At 52.0% G+C, this 19,740-nt stretch overlaps 5 protein-coding genes across 5 annotated transcripts; 2 read left to right on the plus strand and 3 right to left on the minus strand.

Moving 5' to 3' along the window:
* Positions 1–205: 205 nt before the first annotated feature.
* On the minus strand, positions 206–1,682 carry QC764_109400 (uncharacterized protein). The gene is made up of 3 exons (XM_062942207.1): positions 980–1,682; positions 746–899; positions 206–679 (listed from the first exon to the last, which is right to left on the minus strand). The coding sequence occupies exons 1-3, from the start codon at positions 1,022–1,024 to the stop codon at positions 411–413; spliced, it is 468 nt and encodes a 155-aa protein (XP_062805134.1). The 5' UTR covers positions 1,025–1,682; the 3' UTR covers positions 206–410.
* Positions 1,338–5,059, plus strand: CMK2 (Calmodulin-dependent protein kinase cmk2). The gene is given in 8 exon segments (XM_062942208.1): positions 1,338–1,496; positions 1,508–2,470; positions 2,486–3,102; positions 3,202–3,253; positions 3,322–3,529; positions 3,599–3,755; positions 3,812–4,197; positions 4,269–5,059. 6 exon segments carry the CDS (start codon positions 3,060–3,062, stop codon positions 4,707–4,709), a joined length of 1,287 nt encoding a protein of 428 aa, XP_062805135.1. The 5' UTR covers positions 1,338–1,496; positions 1,508–2,470; positions 2,486–3,059; the 3' UTR covers positions 4,710–5,059.
* A 1,496-nt stretch (positions 5,060–6,555) lies between these two features.
* Positions 6,556–7,764, minus strand: QC764_109420 (uncharacterized protein; the record flags this gene model as incomplete). The annotated part of the gene is made up of 1 exon (XM_062942209.1): positions 6,556–7,764. The coding sequence occupies one exon, from the start codon at positions 7,762–7,764 to the stop codon at positions 6,556–6,558; it is 1,209 nt and encodes a 402-aa protein (XP_062805136.1).
* Positions 7,765–10,653: 2,889 nt separating this feature from the next.
* Positions 10,654–13,255, minus strand: HTS1 (Cytoplasmic and mitochondrial histidine tRNA synthetase; the record flags this gene model as incomplete). Its single annotated transcript, XM_062942210.1, has 9 exons — positions 12,858–13,255; positions 12,760–12,782; positions 12,633–12,692; positions 12,532–12,574; positions 12,363–12,408; positions 12,124–12,297; positions 11,946–12,005; positions 11,075–11,896; positions 10,654–11,007 (listed from the first exon to the last, which is right to left on the minus strand). Exons 1-9 carry the CDS (start codon positions 13,049–13,051, stop codon positions 10,654–10,656), a joined length of 1,776 nt encoding a protein of 591 aa, XP_062805137.1. The 5' UTR covers positions 13,052–13,255.
* Positions 13,256–13,311: 56 nt separating this feature from the next.
* Positions 13,312–19,243, plus strand: QC764_109440 (uncharacterized protein; the record flags this gene model as incomplete). The annotated part of the gene is made up of 2 exons (XM_062942211.1): positions 13,312–19,159; positions 19,217–19,243. The coding sequence occupies exons 1-2, from the start codon at positions 15,185–15,187 to the stop codon at positions 19,241–19,243; spliced, it is 4,002 nt and encodes a 1,333-aa protein (XP_062805138.1). The 5' UTR covers positions 13,312–15,184.
* Positions 19,244–19,740: the final 497 nt, after the last annotated feature.

Here is a 19,740-nt window from a genome sequence, read left to right on the forward strand (position 1 = left end):
CCACTCTGGTGTTGATATCATTTTCTCTTCAATTCCTGCTCGCAATTGATATGAAAGAGATGTTTATAGTGAACAAGTCTTTCGCTTTCTCTACACACTTTACATGGCAGTCTGCCTCTCAACACAGACTATTCTTCGACAAGACCAAGTATTGATCCATCAGTGATGAGCTTCTGTGAGCTCATTGAATAGCTTGTGAAAAACCCCCAGAAATTTTAGCCTGACAACCATGCTCGCAGAATTCCAAACTCCACCTCGGATGCTCGCTGTGACCGAGTGAGAGCGGCTCATTATGCAATCAGAGAATCTTCAAAGCCCAGTATCCCAGTCATCCTCAATAAACGCCATATCCCAATCAATCAAAGCCAACTAGATATAAAACAGACAAAGTCAGACCCGTCCATCCCATCTCAGACGTTGTTATCATCGTAATAGAAGTCGATATCCTTGGGGCGCAGTCTGTTGGCACGCACAAACTCCTCGTCACCCGCGGGCCGTTCGTTTCTGCTGTTGCCCGTCAACATACTTTGGAGGCTCATGCACACACTCTCAACATTCTGCACCGGACTCCATCCTTGCTGTCCCAAGAGATCGAGGCAGATGATTCCATTGGAGTAAATGTGGGGATGGATCGGGATTGGTCGGTCGGCGAGCTTCACAAACGTCACCTCGGGAGGTTCTGGCAGATGTGGTGTCAGCGACTTTTGGGGTTGGACAGCAAGCAAAGGAAAGCAATCGTACTCACCGATGGGATACTGCGCACTGAAACGAAACTTGAGTCTGTAGATCTCGTTCAGGTAAAGAGGATTGTTGTCGAGTACCCGGATGTCCAGGAACCACTCTTCAAAGTTATCGGCCGACACAAGTTCAATGCCCGGAGGGAGGGAGGTGCTGTTGATCTATGTGCGCACAAGGCAATGACAATGTCAGTGGCGTTGACAGAAGATAAAAGAGTCGCAGAAGGAAAAGGATTGCTTACTTTCGACAACTCTTTGCCGAGCCGCTTAGTCGCGAATCCGGCCATTTTGTCGACGACTTCTGTGCGTGCTTGCAATCGTCGCCTGTGAAGCCGTCAGCTGAAGGGTCGCCGAGAAGGAGTGACGCCGAGAAGGGGTGACGCCCAGCAGAGAGCCTACAATGGCTCGATGTTGGTGGCGGGGTACTTTTTAGAGAGCTTTAACGCGGGGGTGGGGCGAGGCACCAGCGCAACCTGAAGACCCTGGGGTAGCGAAAAGGAAAGAACCAGCCCCAGCTGGTCGATGCAGAGGAAGAACACAGGAAGAGAACACTTGAGGTTTGGTGGTGTTCTCAAAAGCTCTCAGTGGTGGCATTAAATTCCTAGACAAAAAGGTGCACGGGATGGATGACTGGCGGGTAGGTAGGCGAGCGGCCAAGGTTTGGATCACAACGGCGGCATATGTGTACGTGATAGACTCCACTCACACAGCTTGAGATTTCTTAGAGATCAGGAACCAAGACACTGGAACCCGGGAAAGGAACGGGAAAGGGTCACTTGGTGATTACTAGCGGCTGAGATTCCTCCCTTGCCTTCAAGTAAGGGACAATCTCTCATTCGCCTGCAACATATAGGAAGGAATCAAATGACCCGGTATTAGGTTTCGGATGCCCTTTAGATTTGTTGACTTCCCACCAGTTGATACTATCTGGAGATCCAAGATATTGGGGATCATATGCACCAGCAACTGACTAGTCAGCCACAAGGCCGTCGGGAAATCCAACCTCTTCCTCTTCCGAAGGAATAAAGACCTACGGAAAGCCTCTTCAATTTCCAGTTGATGTGTCCCTGAACCTTCATTACTACCCGACGGCAACTGGAAACACCATTCTGTCCCCAAGAGAGGCACCATCTGCACCCATGCAAGGCTGAGCCACAGGGAACCCTGAGAAGCCAAATCGAAGGCCCCATCTGCGGGAGGCGGTGCAGCTCGGGAAAAGACTTGCTCAGTCTAACGAAATATTACCACTCAGATTAACCACCATGCCACGACTGGACTAACGATTCTCTAGAGTACACCAAATCAGAAAATATCCTGGCCGATTTTCCTCTCCGAGCAGTGGTCTATCGGCCTTCTCGAACAAGGAGGCTTCAATCAGATCCCGTCCCGTCAACCCCTCGGTTCCACTGACTGACTCCCCTCCCACCCCGCAGAGAGAGCCCGCCAGGCTGGGCAGATGGCTAGGGTCACACAGCCTGCAGAAGGTTAGATCCCCTGGCACATGCGGTGGCCAGTCAAGGACCAACGCGGGAGACGAAATAAGGCATTTTCCGCTTTTGGTCTTGGGCCTTTTGGTGACCTCCCACGAGCTGAGCATGTTGGGTATGAGGGTACCCGGTAGAAAGAGGTACATACATAATACATAGCCATAGTCATCCCGACCTCTTTATTTTGCTGCCGTGTGCTACTACTACTACTACTACTACTACTACTACTACTACTACTTCTTACTGCTGCTGCTCGCCCTGCCTACCTAGGTGTTCATCCAGTAACCGCCAATAACGCCGTTTCCACTTCATCCCCGTATCCAGTCGCCGGCGGGGCAGCTAATCATCGCTTGGCAACCCCTCGTCCACCACCTTCCCAGCCCAATTGCTGCCAAGCCCACTCCTTGTGCATCTGCATCTGCCTCTTAGGTGCTCTGCCTCTATGCCTCTGCCTCTCTGCCTCCTCCTCGCGCCGATACCAACCTAAGCACACTCAGGTACCGACGCACACCGTACGCTCTGCCTCAAGCGCCTGAAGGCTTGTCAGCTCCCCAGCTCCCCAGCTCCCCCCTCAGCCGCTCTCTACCGTCGCACGCGCCGCCCTCCTTCTCCTCGCTCTCGTCACTCTCTTCCTGCGAACTAAAACACAGCCAGGGGCTCAGGACGTGCCAACACGACATACTGGCACTCGGACACCAAGTGACATCTTCCAGAAATTAAGGTTACTTGAATCGTGCTGCCCGCAGCCACTTCAGAGCCAGAAGCCTCCTCCTACTTTTCCGCTTCTTGTTTTTTTGCCAAAGCTCGGCACCATGAGCTGTAAGTCACCACCTCCATGTCACCTTCAGCCAAGTTTCGCCATGTCCTCTCGAGCTTCGGTGTGTCCCCTTGTTCTACGTCATGTAGTTTACCAGCTAGCCGGTCGGCCACGGCGCCGGCAGGAACAGCCCGTGCTGATATGAATTTGTGAACCGCAGTCTCGAACATGCTCAATCGCCTGCATGGGCAACCTGAGAGCTATGATAAGAAGTGCGCAAAGCTATCCCACCCTCGCTCTTTGTAGTAACATGTGTCGCTGATACCTCCCCTCTCAACAGGTCCAAATATCGTTTTGGGCGCACCCTAGGCGCGGGCACCTATGGCATCGTCAGGGAGGCCGAGGGCCCTGATGGCAGGGTTGCTATCAAGATCATCCTGAAGAAGAACGTGCGGGGCAACGAGCGCATGGTCCTCGACGAGCTGGACATGCTCCAACGTCTCAAGCACCCTCACATCGTCAAGTTCGTTGACTGGTTCGAGTCGAGAGTGCGTTCCTCCTAGACAACAACGACTTTGGGCGCAGAGATCCAATCGCTGACTTTGATCCTCTTGTAGGACAAGTACTATATCGTCACAGAACTTGCCACCGGTGGAGAGCTGTTCGACAGAATTTGCCAACAGGGCAAGTTCACCGAGAAGGACGCCTCCCAAACCATTAAGCAGGTCTTGGGCGCCGTCGACTATCTCCACAAGAACAATGTCGTTCACAGAGGTAAGCTTATCGGTGAAAAAGGGGTAACGACAAGGGGCTAACCACGTCGGGTCCAGATCTCAAACCCGAGAACTTGCTCTACCTCACTAAAGAGGCCGATTCCGACCTCGTCCTCGCCGATTTTGGCATCGCAAAGATGCTCGGCACCAAGGACGAGGTTCTCACCACCATGGCTGGCTCTTTCGGGTATGCCGCCCCCGAGGTCATGCTCAAGCAGGGCCACGGCAAGCCTGTGGATATGTGGTCCCTGGGTATCATCACCTACACCCTCCTGTGCGGTTACTCGCCATTCCGGTCCGAGAACCTCCAGGATCTCATCGACGAGTGCAGCGCCTGCCACGTCGTCTTCCACGACCGGTACTGGAAGGACGTCAGTGACGATGCCAAGGATTTCATCCTGAAGCTGCTGAAGGCTAAGCCTGAAGACCGGTGGTCTAGCGAGGTACTTTTCCCCTCGACCCCCTTTTACCCCTCTGCCCAGTCCACTAACAGCTTGTCTTTCCCCCCAAACAGCAAGCCCTCGCTCACCCCTGGCTCAGCGGCGAGAACGCCACCGACCACAACTTGCTGCCCGAGATCAGCGCTTATCTCACTCGCGCGCGCTTGCGCAGAGGCATCGAGATGGTCAAGCTGGCCAACCGCATCGAGGCGCTCAAGATGCAGGAAGATGATCCCGATAATTCGGACATGCCAAAGGATGCTACGTCAGCAGCGAACCAGACGCGTCATTTCCAGTCGGGCAAGAATGCTAACGAAGAGGGCAGCAGCGGCGGCGGCGGCAGCAGTGGAGAGAAAAAGGAGGGTGAGCAAGCAGCGGGGGAGAAGCGCACGTTGAGCAAGGCGATCAAGGGGGCTATTTTCCGTGAGGTTGTTATGGCCAAGGTCAGGGAAATGAAGGAGCAGGAGGAGACGTTGAAGGTTACTGGGGAGGCTACGGGGGAGGGGTCGAAGTAAATAATGATGCTGAGAATGTTGGGAGGGGGAGTGATGATACCAAAGTGGAGGGGATATACCGATTGACACACGAAGCGTGCGTGGCATAGCAGGACTTTTTTGGTTCTTTTTCCTTCTTGCAGGAGAATTTTGATCAGAGCAAGCCTGGTTAGTTGGTGCGTTGGTGGTGTTGGTACCTTTTTGTCGCGCTGTAAGAGGTCGGGTTGGTTAAAGGAGGAGGCAATTTGATGATTTTTTTGATTTTTTTTTTGGTTGCTCCAGGAGAGGGTTCAGTCAGTACCTGCCTCAAATCAGCTGTAGGGTTCATGATAGTCAACTATAGCCTATGTTATATCCTCGAGGTACCTATGTTGCGGTTGTGATGGGGAATATTCTCAGCGGCTAGGTAGTTTGTCGATGTCGTTCGTTGGGTTCCACCGAAGTGTGTTTTTGGGTTTTACATGAATTTTGTTTTTGATGATCACCTCGTATTGTTTATGCCGGATCGCTCGGATATAAGTGGGGATGAAAGAGGGATTATCTTTGAGAGGTACCAACCGATTACTGTCGAGGTTTAGGGCGCTTGTCAGAGAAGGATGAAGTTGGGTGATTGTCAAGATGTTAAAGAGGTGGTTAAGGGTGGGAGTACGTCACACAGGTTGCATGATGATGGCTTGCTGAGTTCAGTTACAAGATAGATACAGCAAGGGGAGCACAAATATCTGGGTTGTGGTACGTACCCAGCCGTCTTTGCTTCCAGTTACTACATACTACCCCCTCAAGCTCGAACGCAACAATAACAGCCCGGGGTGGTGATGAGCCCATGCCATGCCAGATGGCATATCAATCCGTTCGTGCTACGATATTCCATCACCCTACTACACCCGACAGGCATGGAAGAAGAAGAACCGAAAAGCATGGAAAGTCTTGGTCTGGGTGGTTATTTTTGTTCCCCGAACAACAAGTTTGATTAAGAACCGCCACTTCATACAATCTATCAATCGAAGGAGCAGCCCAGTTTATCGAACTTAATTACCACGTGAAACGCCGAAAGGTCGCACAAAGGATTGCCCACTATCACCTTCAGCCTCACCTGTGATGGTCTGAGGGGGGGAATGAAGCGGCTGTGTGGGCTGGAGGCGCCCCACAGACAACAACAAGAGAGTAGCCCACCGGGGCTGTCTCACACAAGCATCAGAGGACAGAAGGGTGCATTGGAGACAAACTATCTCCTCACTGATGAAAAAAAAACTGTACATTGAGATCAAAAGATGAACTGCAAAACTGCCGACATCGTGATTTGAAACCCCTTCAAAGACTTCCTATCTACTATCCTACCTGAGCCTACCATATACACAATCCACAAAAACAACACAAAACACAAACACTTGAAGAAGCAAATCGTTCTCTCTTGGACTTGTTGTAGCAAGTAATAACCTCAAACCAATGCTCCCTCGCTCCATGCGCCTTGCTCCTAAAACGCTAAGCAGTTGTTGTAGTTGTTGTACAATAGGTAAGTGTTACTCTTCCCAAATCTCTCCTCCCAAATCGAGCACACACACACACGATCCAAAACTCTGTACACAGTGGCCACCACCCATCCATCCCCCTTGCCACTTCCTCCCTCCCCAAATCCAAGAATGTACAAGTCCTTTCCCCTCCCTCGACTCTCCCTCCTTCCAGTTTTTGAAACAATCCCTCCTCCACCCACCCCTTGCCTGATGCATGAATGCTAATTGCCTGTTGTCTGTCGAATAAAGTCGCTTAAAAAAAGTAATAATTCCTCCCAGATATCATCTCGTTATTGTTGTAGCGCCCGTTCGTAAACATCGTAAAAGTAGTAGAACAAAAATTGTGAAAACAAAAATCAGGAAAGCTCCGCCATGACCTCCTCGCAAAGCTCCTCATATCGCGTCGGATCAAACCTTGTCCTCTCCCAGTTCATCTTCCGTAACCTCTCAATCCTGGCTTGCTTATCCTCCACCTCACTACTCGCCCTAGCACGAGCAGCAGAGGCAAGATTTGGCGACCTGAGCCACTGGTCCACATTGGCGGAATGACGGTTGAGTTGTTTTCGGAGACCGGAGAGGTGTTCGCAGCAGCGGTCGACAGTCTGGGAGATCATGTACGCGTTTTCGTCCTCTTCCTCTGACGTCACTGATGAGGGGGATGCTAATGACGAGTCGTCATGCTCGTCTTCGCTTTCGTGAATGGTGTGTAATGGATATTCGACCTCTTGGAACCTTTCCTGGAACTTGGGGCTTACTGGCAAGTCGGGCAGCTTTTGCGAGAGGACTGGTGAGGAGAAGTAAAAGTCGTCAAATCCGAGGGTGGGTGAGTCTGGGCGGATCATGGGCTCTGGAATGTTGATCTGGATGGGTTCCTCCTTGGGGAGGGAGAAAGAGACCTTCTTGACACGTTTGGGGGAGATATCCCTGCTGCAGCTATCTTCGCAAGATGAAACGGACTCGGTGGGTGTCTCTGGGGTCCAAGCTCGAGAGCTGCTAATGGAACTTGATGGCGAGTGGCAACTCGAGCCTCGTGACGACATGGATGAGCTGGATCGTGCTTTACTGACGACGGATTCCTCGGCAGCGTTGATGAGGGCGGATGCGCGATTAAAGTGGTTGCGGGCTTGCTGAAGGGTGTCGGTTCTGTGTGAGCTTGATGGGAGAGGTCGGGCGAGAATCTCCAATGAAGTGGCGGCATAGAAGTGAAGATAGATCAGATATACTGGCTCAACCTGAGACTTGCCCTTGATGGCGTTGAGGATTTCCACACATCGTGCTGAGCAGGCCCTGTATCTCTTCTCGATGTGGTGTCTCTTGATCTCAGCGATGGCTTTCCTCCACTCTGCTGATGAATAGGGAATCATTGGAAGAGGTGCTGGTGCTGGAAGTGAGAAGCGCTTGACCGGCTTCGGACGCTGTGATCGGTAACTCTGCCATGTGTCGGTATTCTGTGTGGATTGGCGTCTGAGCTTTGGCGCCGTCTCTGATGTTGGTGATGTGTTGTTGGACGGAGGCGGCATCCAGCTCGCTCTGTTGCCGAGCATCAAGGGAATGAGTCCAGGCATGGTGGGCGACGATTGGCGAAGCTTTCCAGTCTGGTCTCGTTGGGTGCCGGCAGATGATGAGTTAAAGTTGGATATGTGCCTTCCAAGGGAGCCGGTGAGAGAAAGCTGAAGTGAGACTCTCCACGCGCAAGGAGGCAAGGCCGATAGATATTGCTAGTCACGGTTGGTCAGGACAGGCATGCGCCCTGCTTTGACTGTAATGAAAGCCGAAGGGGCCACAGGAGATGGCCGAACACGACGCTGATGGCAATTCCCTTTCGGTAAATTGGGGTGGGTTAGGACAGGGAGCCCTGAGATGAGACGAGTGTTTGACAGCTCTTGACAGTTGACTGAGGGTCCGGAAGAGGGTCCGGCTGGATTTTAGCTCTTCCCAAGCAGGCGGGAGCCCAAGCTTCTGGAAGGTCTCTCTGGTAAATTGGATGCGATGCTGTGTCAATTTGGGAAATGCGTCCGAAGTCCCCGGGGCCCAGATGCGGGCAACGGAGGTGTGGGACTGGCACGGGACGGCGGACGGCCGGATGGTCAGTGATCACCGGTGCTGCGAAACGGGTGTCAGGTGTATGTAAGGGTCCGGGAGTCCGGGACCGTCTTGAAAAATATTAGCCTGATCCGGGACCAGTTGACCAGAGTTGACCAGAGAATGTCGGAAACACGGGGTGCGGTTGGGCGTCCAGGCGGCTGAATTGATCCAGAAAAGGTCAAGGAGTGGATTTCAACGGCGACCAAACGCGTTGAGATGGATAGGATGGGACGAAGCTGAACAAACACACTGGCGGCGGTGAGAAAGAGCGAATTCCAAGTTGTTGGTCGAACGAATGTGAGGCCAGGTGATGAAGCAAACAACGGCAGACCGAGTTCCTTCCAGAACAAAACCAGAACCAAGAAAGGAGGACTTGCTGGGGACGAGAGCGAGGGGATTCAATTTTTATTATGGATCACCTCACCCACCCACGCGCGCGCGGTGCCAGAAGGACACAGAGTGACAGGAGGCGTCATCTTGTGCCTTCCAGCTTCCTAGCTGCATGACGCCAGAGAATCGGCGCAATTTTTCTGCAGGCCCCAGCAGAACACCAGTGGCTGGATGGCCGGGCCCAAGGGAGGGCTCGTGCTGCGAGCTAAAATTCCTGCAGGGGCTCGAGCCCGGGTCCCGTTCCCCTGAGCCCTAACACCAAACGGGAATAGGGGCACATCCCCCCTGAAAATGATCCTCTGTCACCCCTGCTAGCTTTTGGGTCTCCCCCCCTCCCGGAACTGAACGCGAGTGGACAGTTTCGTACACGGCGTGGGTCGTGGGTCTCTCTATTGCTTCTTTTGGTTCTCGGGCTTTCTTCGTTATCTGGTTTTTTTTCCTTTTCTTTTTTTTGTCTTGCTTCAGCACCACGATCTGTGTCACGGCAAGCAGATTGTTTTCCGGTATCACAGCAGTCTCCCAACTCCCACAAGAACACGAGGGACCAGGGACTTCTCGTGGGAGGTGTGCTCTCGGAAAACTGTCTATGTGATAGTGATGATGGCGCCGCACAAATGCCTTCCCAGCTCACTCATCATTCATCCGAAAATCCGGCCTCTTCTCACCATACCAACCCTCACACCACACCTTAGACAACAACAACTCTCTCCTCTGCTTCCAACTCAGACCAAAGTCCGTTTGCATCAACAACTCCATATTTTGTTTGCCAGCGCCACACCTCGTGAAATAAACCGTTTGCATCGTGTTGTCTGTCTGTCATCTGTCATCTCATCTCATCTCATCTCAACTCTGCTTGCTTCTCACCCGAGCGCCACACCCGCGCAAATCTTGCCAATCCTCATCACATCCAACTTTCCACAGCCTTCCACCATTCATGTCTCTTTTTTTTTTTTAGCCCTCATATCAATTCCCATGTCACGGTCTGTAAAACATCGACAATCAACCATCTCTACCACTCTACCTTGGGCCTGGACCAACACCGAGATTTCGTGCAACCCCCCATCCTCATGCAAACCCCCTTCCCAACCCTAGTCCAGAGACGAGACGGGAGCTCCCTATCAAAAAACAACCTTCGCTACCACTCATTATCAGAACGTCGTATCAACACCACCGACAACAACCCCGCGCCCCAGTGCAACCTCAACAAACAACAGAGGGGCAATCTCAACCTCATACGGCACAGACAAAAGCCAGCGGCTCAGCATGAAGAACACTCAAAGAAAGGAGATGATGATGTTCAGTACATAAACACCGAATGTATATCCCCACCGACCACCAAGTTGTTTTCTCTGGGGCGACGGCTACGCCAACGTCCAATACCACAGAGAGGAGGAGGAGGGGGGTATATGCCACCAGACTCTTCCCATTCACATCATTTCCATCCCACCACCACCACCACCACCACCACCATCGCTTCCAAAACTTACATCCCATTACTACCCATAATAAACTCAAAAGTCAAAACACCAACCCAGAGCTATGACATTGTAGCTGCAAGCCTTCAACCGGAGAGCCCAAAGCCCAAAAGCCCTTGACCACTCCCCATCATTCTCGCACCGCTATGACCCCTGCCAAGCACACCGGCTTCTCCCCCCAGCTCAAAACACCAACAACCAGCCGGCAGGGTCTTGCGTGTGTCGCAGGTTTTGTGGGGGAATCCTTGTTGATAAACTTCCATCGTGATCGGGATAGCGTCTCAGATTGGGTAACCACTAGACCAGTGGCGTGCAAAAGTACCCCAGACTAGAACGCTTCCAGTTCTCTCTGTCCTAGTAGGCAGCGGTGTGGGCAGAAAAGTCACGCAACTTTTTAAATATACCGTCAAAAAAAAACATAGGCTGTCTAATATCCCGCTAATAGCCATCCCAACCAACTTTTTCAATGTATTTTTTGTTTCTTCATATCAAGACATCTCGACTTTAGTTCTCGGCCTTAACCTCCTCCCCCCCCTCTCCCTCCTTAGCCAGCTGCTCAACCTTCACATCCTCCCCCTTGATCCCCCCCACAACCCTCAACCCCTCCGCCTGCTCAACAATAGCATCTAGCTGCTTCTTCCTCTCAATCCTCACCTGCACCTCCTTGGTCAAGTTCTTCAAATCAATCAGCTCTCCCTCCTTCAGCGGGTGATCCTCCGGCAGACCCATCTCCTTGATCTTGATCTTGCCCTGAGCCAGCTCGTCCTCTCCCAGAATAAGCGCAAACGGCACACCATTCGCCTCGGCAGCCTTGAACTGGTTTTGGAGCTTGGGCTTGACCTTGTAGAGGAACTCGGCCTGATTGAAAATGTTAGTCTGCGGCGACGGTGATAGACATTGTTAGTAAGAGTGGTGGTAATCTTACCTTGATGTTAGCGTCCCACAAACGGGCCGCAATCTCACTTCTCTCCTTCAGTAAACCAGTAAAGTCCTTGCCGCCACCAAAGGCCATGACGAAGACATCAACCTCGTTTTTCCTCTCCTTCTTGGCCTGGTTCGCCCTCATGATGGAGAAGATACGGTCGATACCGAAGCTGATACCCACGCAAGGGACCTGGGTTTTGCCAGAGAACATGCCAACGAGGTTGTCGTATCTTCCACCAGCAGCGACGGAGCCAATGCCTACTGTCGGGTCATCAGAGCGATCCTCATCTTCCCCAGCCTTGCCCTTCTTCTTCTTGGACTTTTCCGCCGAGGCATCAGCAGAAGCAGCAGAAACCTTGGGCGCTGACCCCTCGGTGACAACTTCGTAGATAACTCCAGTGTAGTAGTCCAGACCTCTAGCTAGTGAGAGATCGAACGAGACACTGTGGCCGGCGTTGAAGGCGTCGAGGTAGGTGAAGAGGAGATCCATGTCGGCGAAACCTTGTTGCATCGAGGGGTTGGCGGCCAGCTCCTCGTCCTTTTGCAGCTGCTCGAGCAGGTCCCGCTTGCCCTTGAGCACGACGTACTTTCCGATCTTGTCGGCAATCTCTGGCGCAAGTCCCTTCTCCTCGACCATCTCCTTGCGGACATCCTCCCATGGCATCTTGTCAAGCTTGTCGACGGCGGACGAGATGGGGCGGATGGAGGCCTCGGGAACACCACAGACCTGGAAGATGCCATCAAGAATCTTGCGTGAGTTGAGCTTGATGGTGTACTTTCCTTGCCAGCCAAGGCCCTCGAAGACTTCGTTGATGATTCTGATCTGCTTGCGTGTTAGCAGTGGTCAGCCAGTAATGGCGATGAATACGCACGATCTCGGCGTCTGGGATCATTGGGTCGTAGAGTCCAGCGATATCGAAACTGTAAATCAGTTAGTGCTTCCTCAGACGGTTCTTGATAGTCTGTAATCTCCATCGCCCACGTACTCGCATTGATACTAGAACTATGTTAGCCTTGCAGTTTTCAGGTAGTGAAAAGGGGCCGACTTACAAACTCTCTCATACGGCCCTTCTTGACCGCAGGCTGGTCTCTTCGGTAGACCTTCGCAATGTGATAACGCTTGATCTGTGAAATGTCCTTGTTCATTGCCAGGAACCGAGCGAACGGGACGGTCAAGTCGTATCTCAAACTGCAGAGCTCGCCGCCCTGATCGGCAAGGTCATACTGCAGCATATCTCGTGTTAGTTATGCCTTGTTCCCTAATGAGACATGAGGTGAGGCTGACGAACAATGAGCTTGCTATCCTCTCCATATTTCCCTGTTGGATGCGGTTTCCTAGTCAGTCATAGATCCTCGGTTTCTGTCATCGATATCGCCGTTTCGTACCGGCAAGAATCTCTAGGGATAGTTGTTAGCCAATGCGCCAGCGCCCATGTCAACAAGGCTCGCATACCCTTCAACTCAAAAACAGGAGTGTCGATTGTTACACCGCCGTGGCGCTCTTTTGCCCAGTCAGCCCTTTCTCTTGTCCTTGGCATGCTTGTTCGTCCATTACATACTGAAGACGTTGGTGATGGTGTTGAAAATCTTCTCCCTAAGGACCATGTCCGCGCCGGACCCTGCAGAAGCGCATTAGTATAAGCCGATATCGAGAAAGATACTCGGCCGAGTTCGAGATTGACGCACAGTCTCTGGTGCCCTTAGGGGTCCTATCATGGCATTGATTAGCTCACATGTTCAGGGTCGAGGATGTAGCACCAGAAAAAGCATAGGAGGTGCCATACTTGATCTCGAACTTGGGGGCCTTTGGCGCCATGTCTTCGATAGCGGGGTTGATGTCCTGGGGTCTCGGTGACGAGATGTGGAAGCACCGTCTGGAAGCGGGAGCGGAGAGGCAGGTTGGGCGGAAGGTCAATGTCGGGGCCAGTCGTCGTGATGGTCGAACAGACCGGATGGCATGTATCCACGAGCTCTGCATTCAAAATGTGGCCGGTGGGAATTCGAGCGCTGCGGGGTGACTCGATTGTGCCTCGCCTTGTCGCAGGTTGACAGGAAAACCTTCTGCAACAGCTGCAAGGCTGATGCCTGACTAAGAATCCGAAAGCCATCTCATTGGCTGTTTCAAATGAATGTGAAGCGAGAGCGGGCGCCGCGACTTATCAGCGGCTGTCAATTGGTGCCCGGCTTTTGGAGAAAGTCCCACTTGGAAAATAACCCCGCCATATTTTTCCTTTGCCATATAAAACGACTTTAACACGATATTGAGATGAAGATTTCCTCCAAGATACCCGCTTGATTGTGCGCATCCAATTGTATATTCTCAATTTACTCGCCAACACGGACTTGTATGCCCTAGAAGACCCCTTCCAGGAGGGACTCTTGAGAAGCCCATACCTTTCAAGACTCTACAAGACTCCAGACGACTCACACCACGATCCCCACATCCTCATACCTGCCACCACTTTCTCATCATATTCGGTCCTGATTCTCAGATTGGGAATAAACTTCAGGAACGTCGGAAAAGAAACCGGCTCCGATCTAGCAAACGTTTCCGTAGCCGCCGCTAATGACAGGTCTACTGAACACAGTTGTGCTTCTAGGACTCAGCGTATTCAGAACCGACATGTACGAGGGACAATCACCCCCACATCGAGATGGCGGTCAACATAACAGCATGAGGCTCTGCTGTAGAACGTATACTCGGGTCCGTCGGATATCTTTGGTCGTCGAGGTGATTCTACTAACAAGTTACACAGTGACTCTACTGCTCAACTAAGTTGAGAGTGTGATTCATTTTCGCGGCCACTGTATCATGGACCGACCCAAGGGATTATAAGGTTTCGGTAGCCGCATCCGATGTTGGACAAGTTGACATTCGTCTGAACGGACTTTTACCCCTTCTGTCAAAAGATGAAGAGAAGTGTCAAGTTAAAGATCGCCCTGTGCACCCCCGAATCGCATCCCGTGATAGTGGGATTTATACTGCAGAAGAGCACCACCGCCGGACTGGTTCCCGTATTTCGCACTTGGCTCAGCAGCCCGCCGCCGCCTCTGCATCGGTCTGGAACAGCCAATCTCCTCCATGTTTGAACCGCCTTTTTTTAAATTATTTTTTTTAGGTGAATCCTTGCAGTGGATCTGAAAGTGCCGGAGAAGGCTTGCCAAAAGAAGCTCGTCGCCAAAAACCCCTGGATTACGGTGGATACGGCATAGACGGTCCGGTATACAATGGACAACACCGACTTTTATGGCGGTAGATGGTATCTACAAACTGTTGATGTTGCACTGTTGAGTATATCCGAGTCTTGTCCGATCTCGACAAAATCTATGGGGTTTTCGATCGCATTCTGGACATCGAATTGCGGGGAGAAATCGGGGTAAGACGGCTGAAAGTCCAGACTGACACACTGGCAGCGTGGTAGCAACCGCTCAATCGCCCGGAGACGGGCGCCGTAAGCATGGCGCGAACGGGGTGACAGGGGAACGAATGCTGCCTCTTGGCATCAAGAGCTGGGATGATGGATAGTGGCCAAGAAGCCAAGGGGACCTGGGCTTGCTTCTGGCCTGCTTCGTTTGCTCTTTTGAAAGTTCCCATCTGGACCGACACGAAGTTCAAAACAAAGGCCTGCGCTCCCTTCAAGGCAGCAATAGCGCTTGATTAGAACGCCTTGCCGACAACCTTGCGGCGACTTACCCCTTACGCAATTCCTCGTTGCTCAGGCTCTCACTTACGTACGCGTGTGGATCCAGTCCTACAGACAATTCCTTGTCGCTCAGTCGTTTGTTCCCCAAGGCTGCCACAGCAGGAGCTCCGATACAACGCAGGCAGTCAATATACCTCCCTTGAGAACTCGGGCTTCGGATCTGTTCGTTTTCCGTATCTTCTAGGACCAAGCTTGTTGTGTCCTTTACCCGCATAGGATCTACAGAGTCTTTGACAGATATCTGCTTAACACTTATAAGGCACAGCCTCTCTCTTGTTGTTTGTTTCCCTTTTGGACGACATCAAGAACACGCGGCTCCACAAAGCCCCTTGCCCCTTTTCTGAGCACCCCAATGCTCTCTTGATTGGTATTAGCCAGTCCAAACCTCTTCTCAGAGTCCATTCAAAATGGCAAGTGAGGTAGAGAGTATAGGGAAATCAGATCCCACCCAAATTTCTGAAAACAACAAACCGGACTCTCTCGATCATGCCACCAACGAAAAGAACGATGCCCCTGCTGTGACACCACCACCCAAGGACCCTCAGGCGCGCCCTGAAAGAGAGGCTACTTTCAAGGACTACCTACGGGTCTTCACCTATGCGACAAAATGGGACTTTGCCATGATGGTGGCCGCTGGCGTGGCTAGTATCGGCGCTGGTACCACGATGCCGCTCATGAACATTGTCTTTGGAAGACTGATTGGCGACTTTAACAACTACTTCACCCCCGCTGCTCAGTCACAGTCGGATTTCGAGGCACAAACCAACAAGATGGCGCTGTACATCTTTGGTCTGTTCATCGCCCGCTTCGGCCTCAACTACATCAACAAGTTCTGCTTCCGTCTCATCGGTATCCGCATGTCTGCCGCTATCAGATTGCATTACATGAGATCTCTCTTTGGCCAAACGATTCACGTCCTTGACTCGATGCCCTCTGGAGCCGCAGCCAGCACCATCACCGGAACATCCAACACGCTGCAGCTCGGTATCTCAGAGAAGCTGGGCACCTTCCTCGAGTTTTCTTCCACCATCACCACCGCCATCATCGTCGCTTTTACTTACGATTGGGCCCTCGCTCTCGTTACATCCTCCGTCATTCTGTTCATTGCTTTGGTCATCGGCACCATGCTCCCTTTTATTCTCAAAGGTCAAACAAGGCTCACCAAGGCCGAGGCAAAGGGCACATCTGTCGCGACAGAGTCCTTCAGCGCCATTAGAATGATCAGCTCCTGCGGCGCAGAGTCTCGCATGGCGAAGAAGTACGCCGAATGGGTCAAGAAGGCGAGACAAGCCGCCCAGTTTTCCTCTCCCTTCTTCTCGATCCAGTTTGGCGGCATATTCTTTGGCCTGTACGGTTCTTTTGCTTTGGCTTTCTGGTACGGGATGAAGTCTGTGGTGGAGGGACGGATCGACAACATTGGGACGATCATCATTGTGCTCACATCTGTGATGATGATGGTCATCTCTCTCGAGCGCATCTCCACCCCGCTTATTGCGGTTTCAAAGGCTATGGTTGCTGCTGCCGAGTTTTTTGCTGTTATCGATGCGCCAAAGCCGAAGATGGGAACGCTCAAGGAGCCGGATGTGACTGCGGATCAGGATATTGTTTTTGAGGACGTGGTGTTTGCTTACCCGAGTCGGCCGTCGAAAAAGGTGCTGGATGGGCTTAACTTGAGGATTGGGGCGAATATGAACACGGCTATTGTTGGGCCTTCGGGGTCGGGGAAGAGCACGATTGTGGGGCTGATTGAGGGGTGGTATACGCTTCATGATCAGTATGTTATTGCCAAGGCTGTGGCGAAGGATCCGGCGAAGGAGAAGAAGGAGAAGGAGAAGGAGAAGAAGAGGAAGGAGGGGAAGGTTGTTGAGAAGAGTGAGGATGAGGAGGAGGATGGACCGGCGCCTATTGATGCTGAGGATGTTGGTCCTCCTGTTGAGCTGAGCGGGAGTATTTCGACTTGTGGGAAGGAGTTGGGGGATATTGACATCAAGTGGTGGAGATCGCAGATTGGTCTTGTTCAGCAGGAGCCCTTCCTGTTCAATAATACCATCTTTGAGAATGTCGCTACTGGGCTTATTGGGACTGAGCATGAGAATGCGTCCAAGGAAGAGAAGATGAAGTTGGTCAAGGAGGCTTGTGCTGAGAGTTTTGCTGACGAGTTTATCGACCGGTTGCCGGATGGTTATGAGACCCAGGTTGGAGATTCCGGTGCCAAGTTGAGCGGTGGGCAGAGACAGCGCATTGCTATTGCCCGGAGTATCATCAAGAAGCCCAAGATTCTGATTCTGGACGAGGCTACCTCTGCCATCGATGTTCGCGGAGAGCGCATCGTTCAGGCTGCGCTCGAGAGAGCCTCCAAGGGCCGCACCACCATCACTATTGCCCATCGGCTGTCTACCATCAAGAACGCGGATCGCATTGTTGTCTTGCAGAACGGAAAGGTCGCTGAAGAAGGTACCCATGACGGTCTTCTTGCCAACGAGCTCGGTGTCTACTACGGTCTTGTTCACGCCCAAAAGCTGTCGCTTGGTGAGGACACTGGCGAGGATAACCTCCAGGAGGAAGATATCGCTGCCGTTCTGACGAGGGAGAAGAGCGCCGCAATCTCAGAAAAGGACGGCACCAAGAAGAGTGTTCCCGTTTGGAAGGATCGCAACCTCATCAATGGTTTTGGCAAGCTCCTGTCAGAGCAGAAAAGTAGATTTCCCTTCTATATCATCGCCCTCGTCGGTGCCATGGGAGCCGCCTCTGCTATTCCCATTCAAGCTTACCTCTTCGCCCAAGTCGTCGGCGTCTTCCAAGACCCCCTCAATCTGCTGGAGGGAGCCACATTCTGGTCCAAGATGTGGGCTGCCCTCGCTGCCGGCGTGGGCTTCAGCTACTTCCTCACAACCTACGTCTCAACCAGCGTCGAAGGCTTCATCTCGGCTGCCTACAAGCAAGAGTACTTTGAATCAATCCTCTTCCAACCCACATCCTACTTTGACAAAGACGACAATGCCACTGGCCAGCTCACCGCCCGGTTATCGTCTGACCCTCAGGCCTTGAAAGAAATGCTCGGCATCAACATCATGATGATGCTCATCGGCGTCTTCTCCCTCATCGGTGCCCTTGCCATCTCCTTCGCCTTTGGCTGGAAACTCGCCCTGGTAGCCACCTGCGTCACCGTCCCTATGGGTTTGCTGGCGGGGTACTACCGCATCCGTTACGAGCTCCAATTCAACGCCATGAACGAAGCCGTCTTCCAGGAGTCGTCCAAATTTGGCGCCGAGTCCATTTCCGCCTTCCGCACTGTCAGTGCTCTCGTCATGGAAGACAGCATCTGTAACCGGTATTCCAACCTCCTTAACGGGCACGTAACCGGCGCGTACAAAAAGGCTCGCTGGACAACCTTCATCTTTGCCTACGCTGACTCTGTCGGGTTGGGCTGCACCGCTCTCATCCTCTGGTACGGCGGCCGTCTCCTCGCCGCAAGGGAATACGACGTCATCGCCTTTTTGGTTACCTACATGGCCATGATCCAGGGTGCTGAGTCGGCCGGTCAGTGGCTGTCCTTCGGACCCAACGCTGCGCAGGCTGCTGCTGCGGCGAACAGGATTTTGCAGGCGAGGGATAGCAAGATTAAGGATTCCATCTCCGCGGCGGAGCAGATTCCCGACACGGAGGGGGGGATTGCTATTGAGTTGAGGGATGTTTTCTTCAAGTATCCCACGAGAGACGTTTCCATCTTTCGGGGTTTGAATATCACGATTGAGAAGGGCCAGTTTGCCGCTCTTGTTGGTGCGTCTGGGTCGGGGAAGACGTCGATTGTTTCGTTGCTGGAGCGGTTTTATGATGTGGATAAGGGGCAGATATTGTTTAACGGGAAGGATATCTCCGAGGTTAATGTTTTTGAGTACCGGAAGTTGTTGTCGCTTGTGGCGCAGGAGCCGTCGCTTTTCCACGGGACGATTAGGGAGAATATTCTCCTGGGTGTGGACCCGGAACAGGTCAGTGAGGAGGAGCTGCATAATTGCTGCAAGGACGCGAGTATACATGAGTTCATCATGAGTTTGCCTGAGGGGTATAACACGAATATTGGGAGCAGGGGTGTTAGTCTGTCGGGGGGGCAGAAGCAGAGGTTGAGTATCGCGAGGGCGTTGATTAGGAATCCGAGGGTGTTGTTGTTGGATGAGGCGACTAGTTCGTTGGATTCGGAGAGCGAGAAGTTGGTCCAGAAGGCGTTTGAGAGGGTTGCCAAGGGGAGGACGACGGTGGCGGTGGCGCATCGGTTGGCGACGATTCAGGGGGCGGATGTGATTTATGTGTTGGGAGAGGGGAAGGTGTTGGAGAAGGGGAATCACAATGAGTTGTTGAGGAAGAAGGGGGTTTATTGGCATATGGTGAGTCTACCTTGCTTCTGAAGACATGTGTTTGGGGTATGCTAACACGATGAACAGTGCCATAATCAGGCTTTAGACCGTTAGAGATTTCGATTCTTGTTCATGACTTGACAATATGGGGGGGTTTGACGTGGTTTTTTCTTGGATATACTTTTTCTTTTTTTTTTTTTTTTTTTTTTTTTTTTTTTTTTTGGATTTGGGCTTTGAGGTCGACATACATCCAACTCATTCTTATATAGCAAGCGAGCGAGCGCGCACCTTGTTTTTATAAATATTCCACACATATAATAGATATTCTTTTGGTCAAGATGATGTGCCACTTTCATGCCAAGTGCTTCCATTGAGGTTTGCTTGTCGGTATTGAAAGTTCATGAAGAATTAACCATCCTGATCAACTAATTAGATTCAACAACTTTCTTCATGTCAGTCTTCAATGTAAGTTTACTACTTTAGTCCATCAACTGCCAAACGTTCATTTACGTCACTTTTCGCACCGGTATAGTCGCGGCAACCCCCCACCTTAAGCTCAAACAAGCTCTTATCTCTCGCCAGCTTCCCCTCCATGGCGTCCTCGGAGAAAG

This window comes from Podospora pseudoanserina, chromosome 1 (assembly GCF_035222485.1).
Source record: "Podospora pseudoanserina strain CBS 124.78 chromosome 1, whole genome shotgun sequence".
NCBI classification, from domain to species: Eukaryota; Fungi; Ascomycota; class Sordariomycetes; order Sordariales; family Podosporaceae; genus Podospora; species Podospora pseudoanserina.

Coding starts and splice junctions, on each gene's coding strand:
- QC764_109400 (XM_062942207.1), bottom strand. CDS start 1,024: ATGGCCGGATTCGCGACTAAGCGGCTCGGCAAAGAGTTGTCGAAA. Junction 900..979: donor TCGGCAAAGAGTTGTCGAAA/GTAAGCAATCCT, acceptor GTGCGCACATAG/ATCAACAGCACCTCCCTCCC. Junction 680..745: donor CAGTGCGCAGTATCCCATCG/GTGAGTACGATT, acceptor CACATCTGCCAG/AACCTCCCGAGGTGACGTTT.
- CMK2 (XM_062942208.1), top strand. CDS start 3,060: ATGTCACCTTCAGCCAAGTTTCGCCATGTCCTCTCGAGCTTCG. Junction 3,254..3,321: donor CCTGAGAGCTATGATAAGAA/GTGCGCAAAGCT, acceptor CCCTCTCAACAG/GTCCAAATATCGTTTTGGGC. Junction 3,756..3,811: donor GAACAATGTCGTTCACAGAG/GTAAGCTTATCG, acceptor CGTCGGGTCCAG/ATCTCAAACCCGAGAACTTG.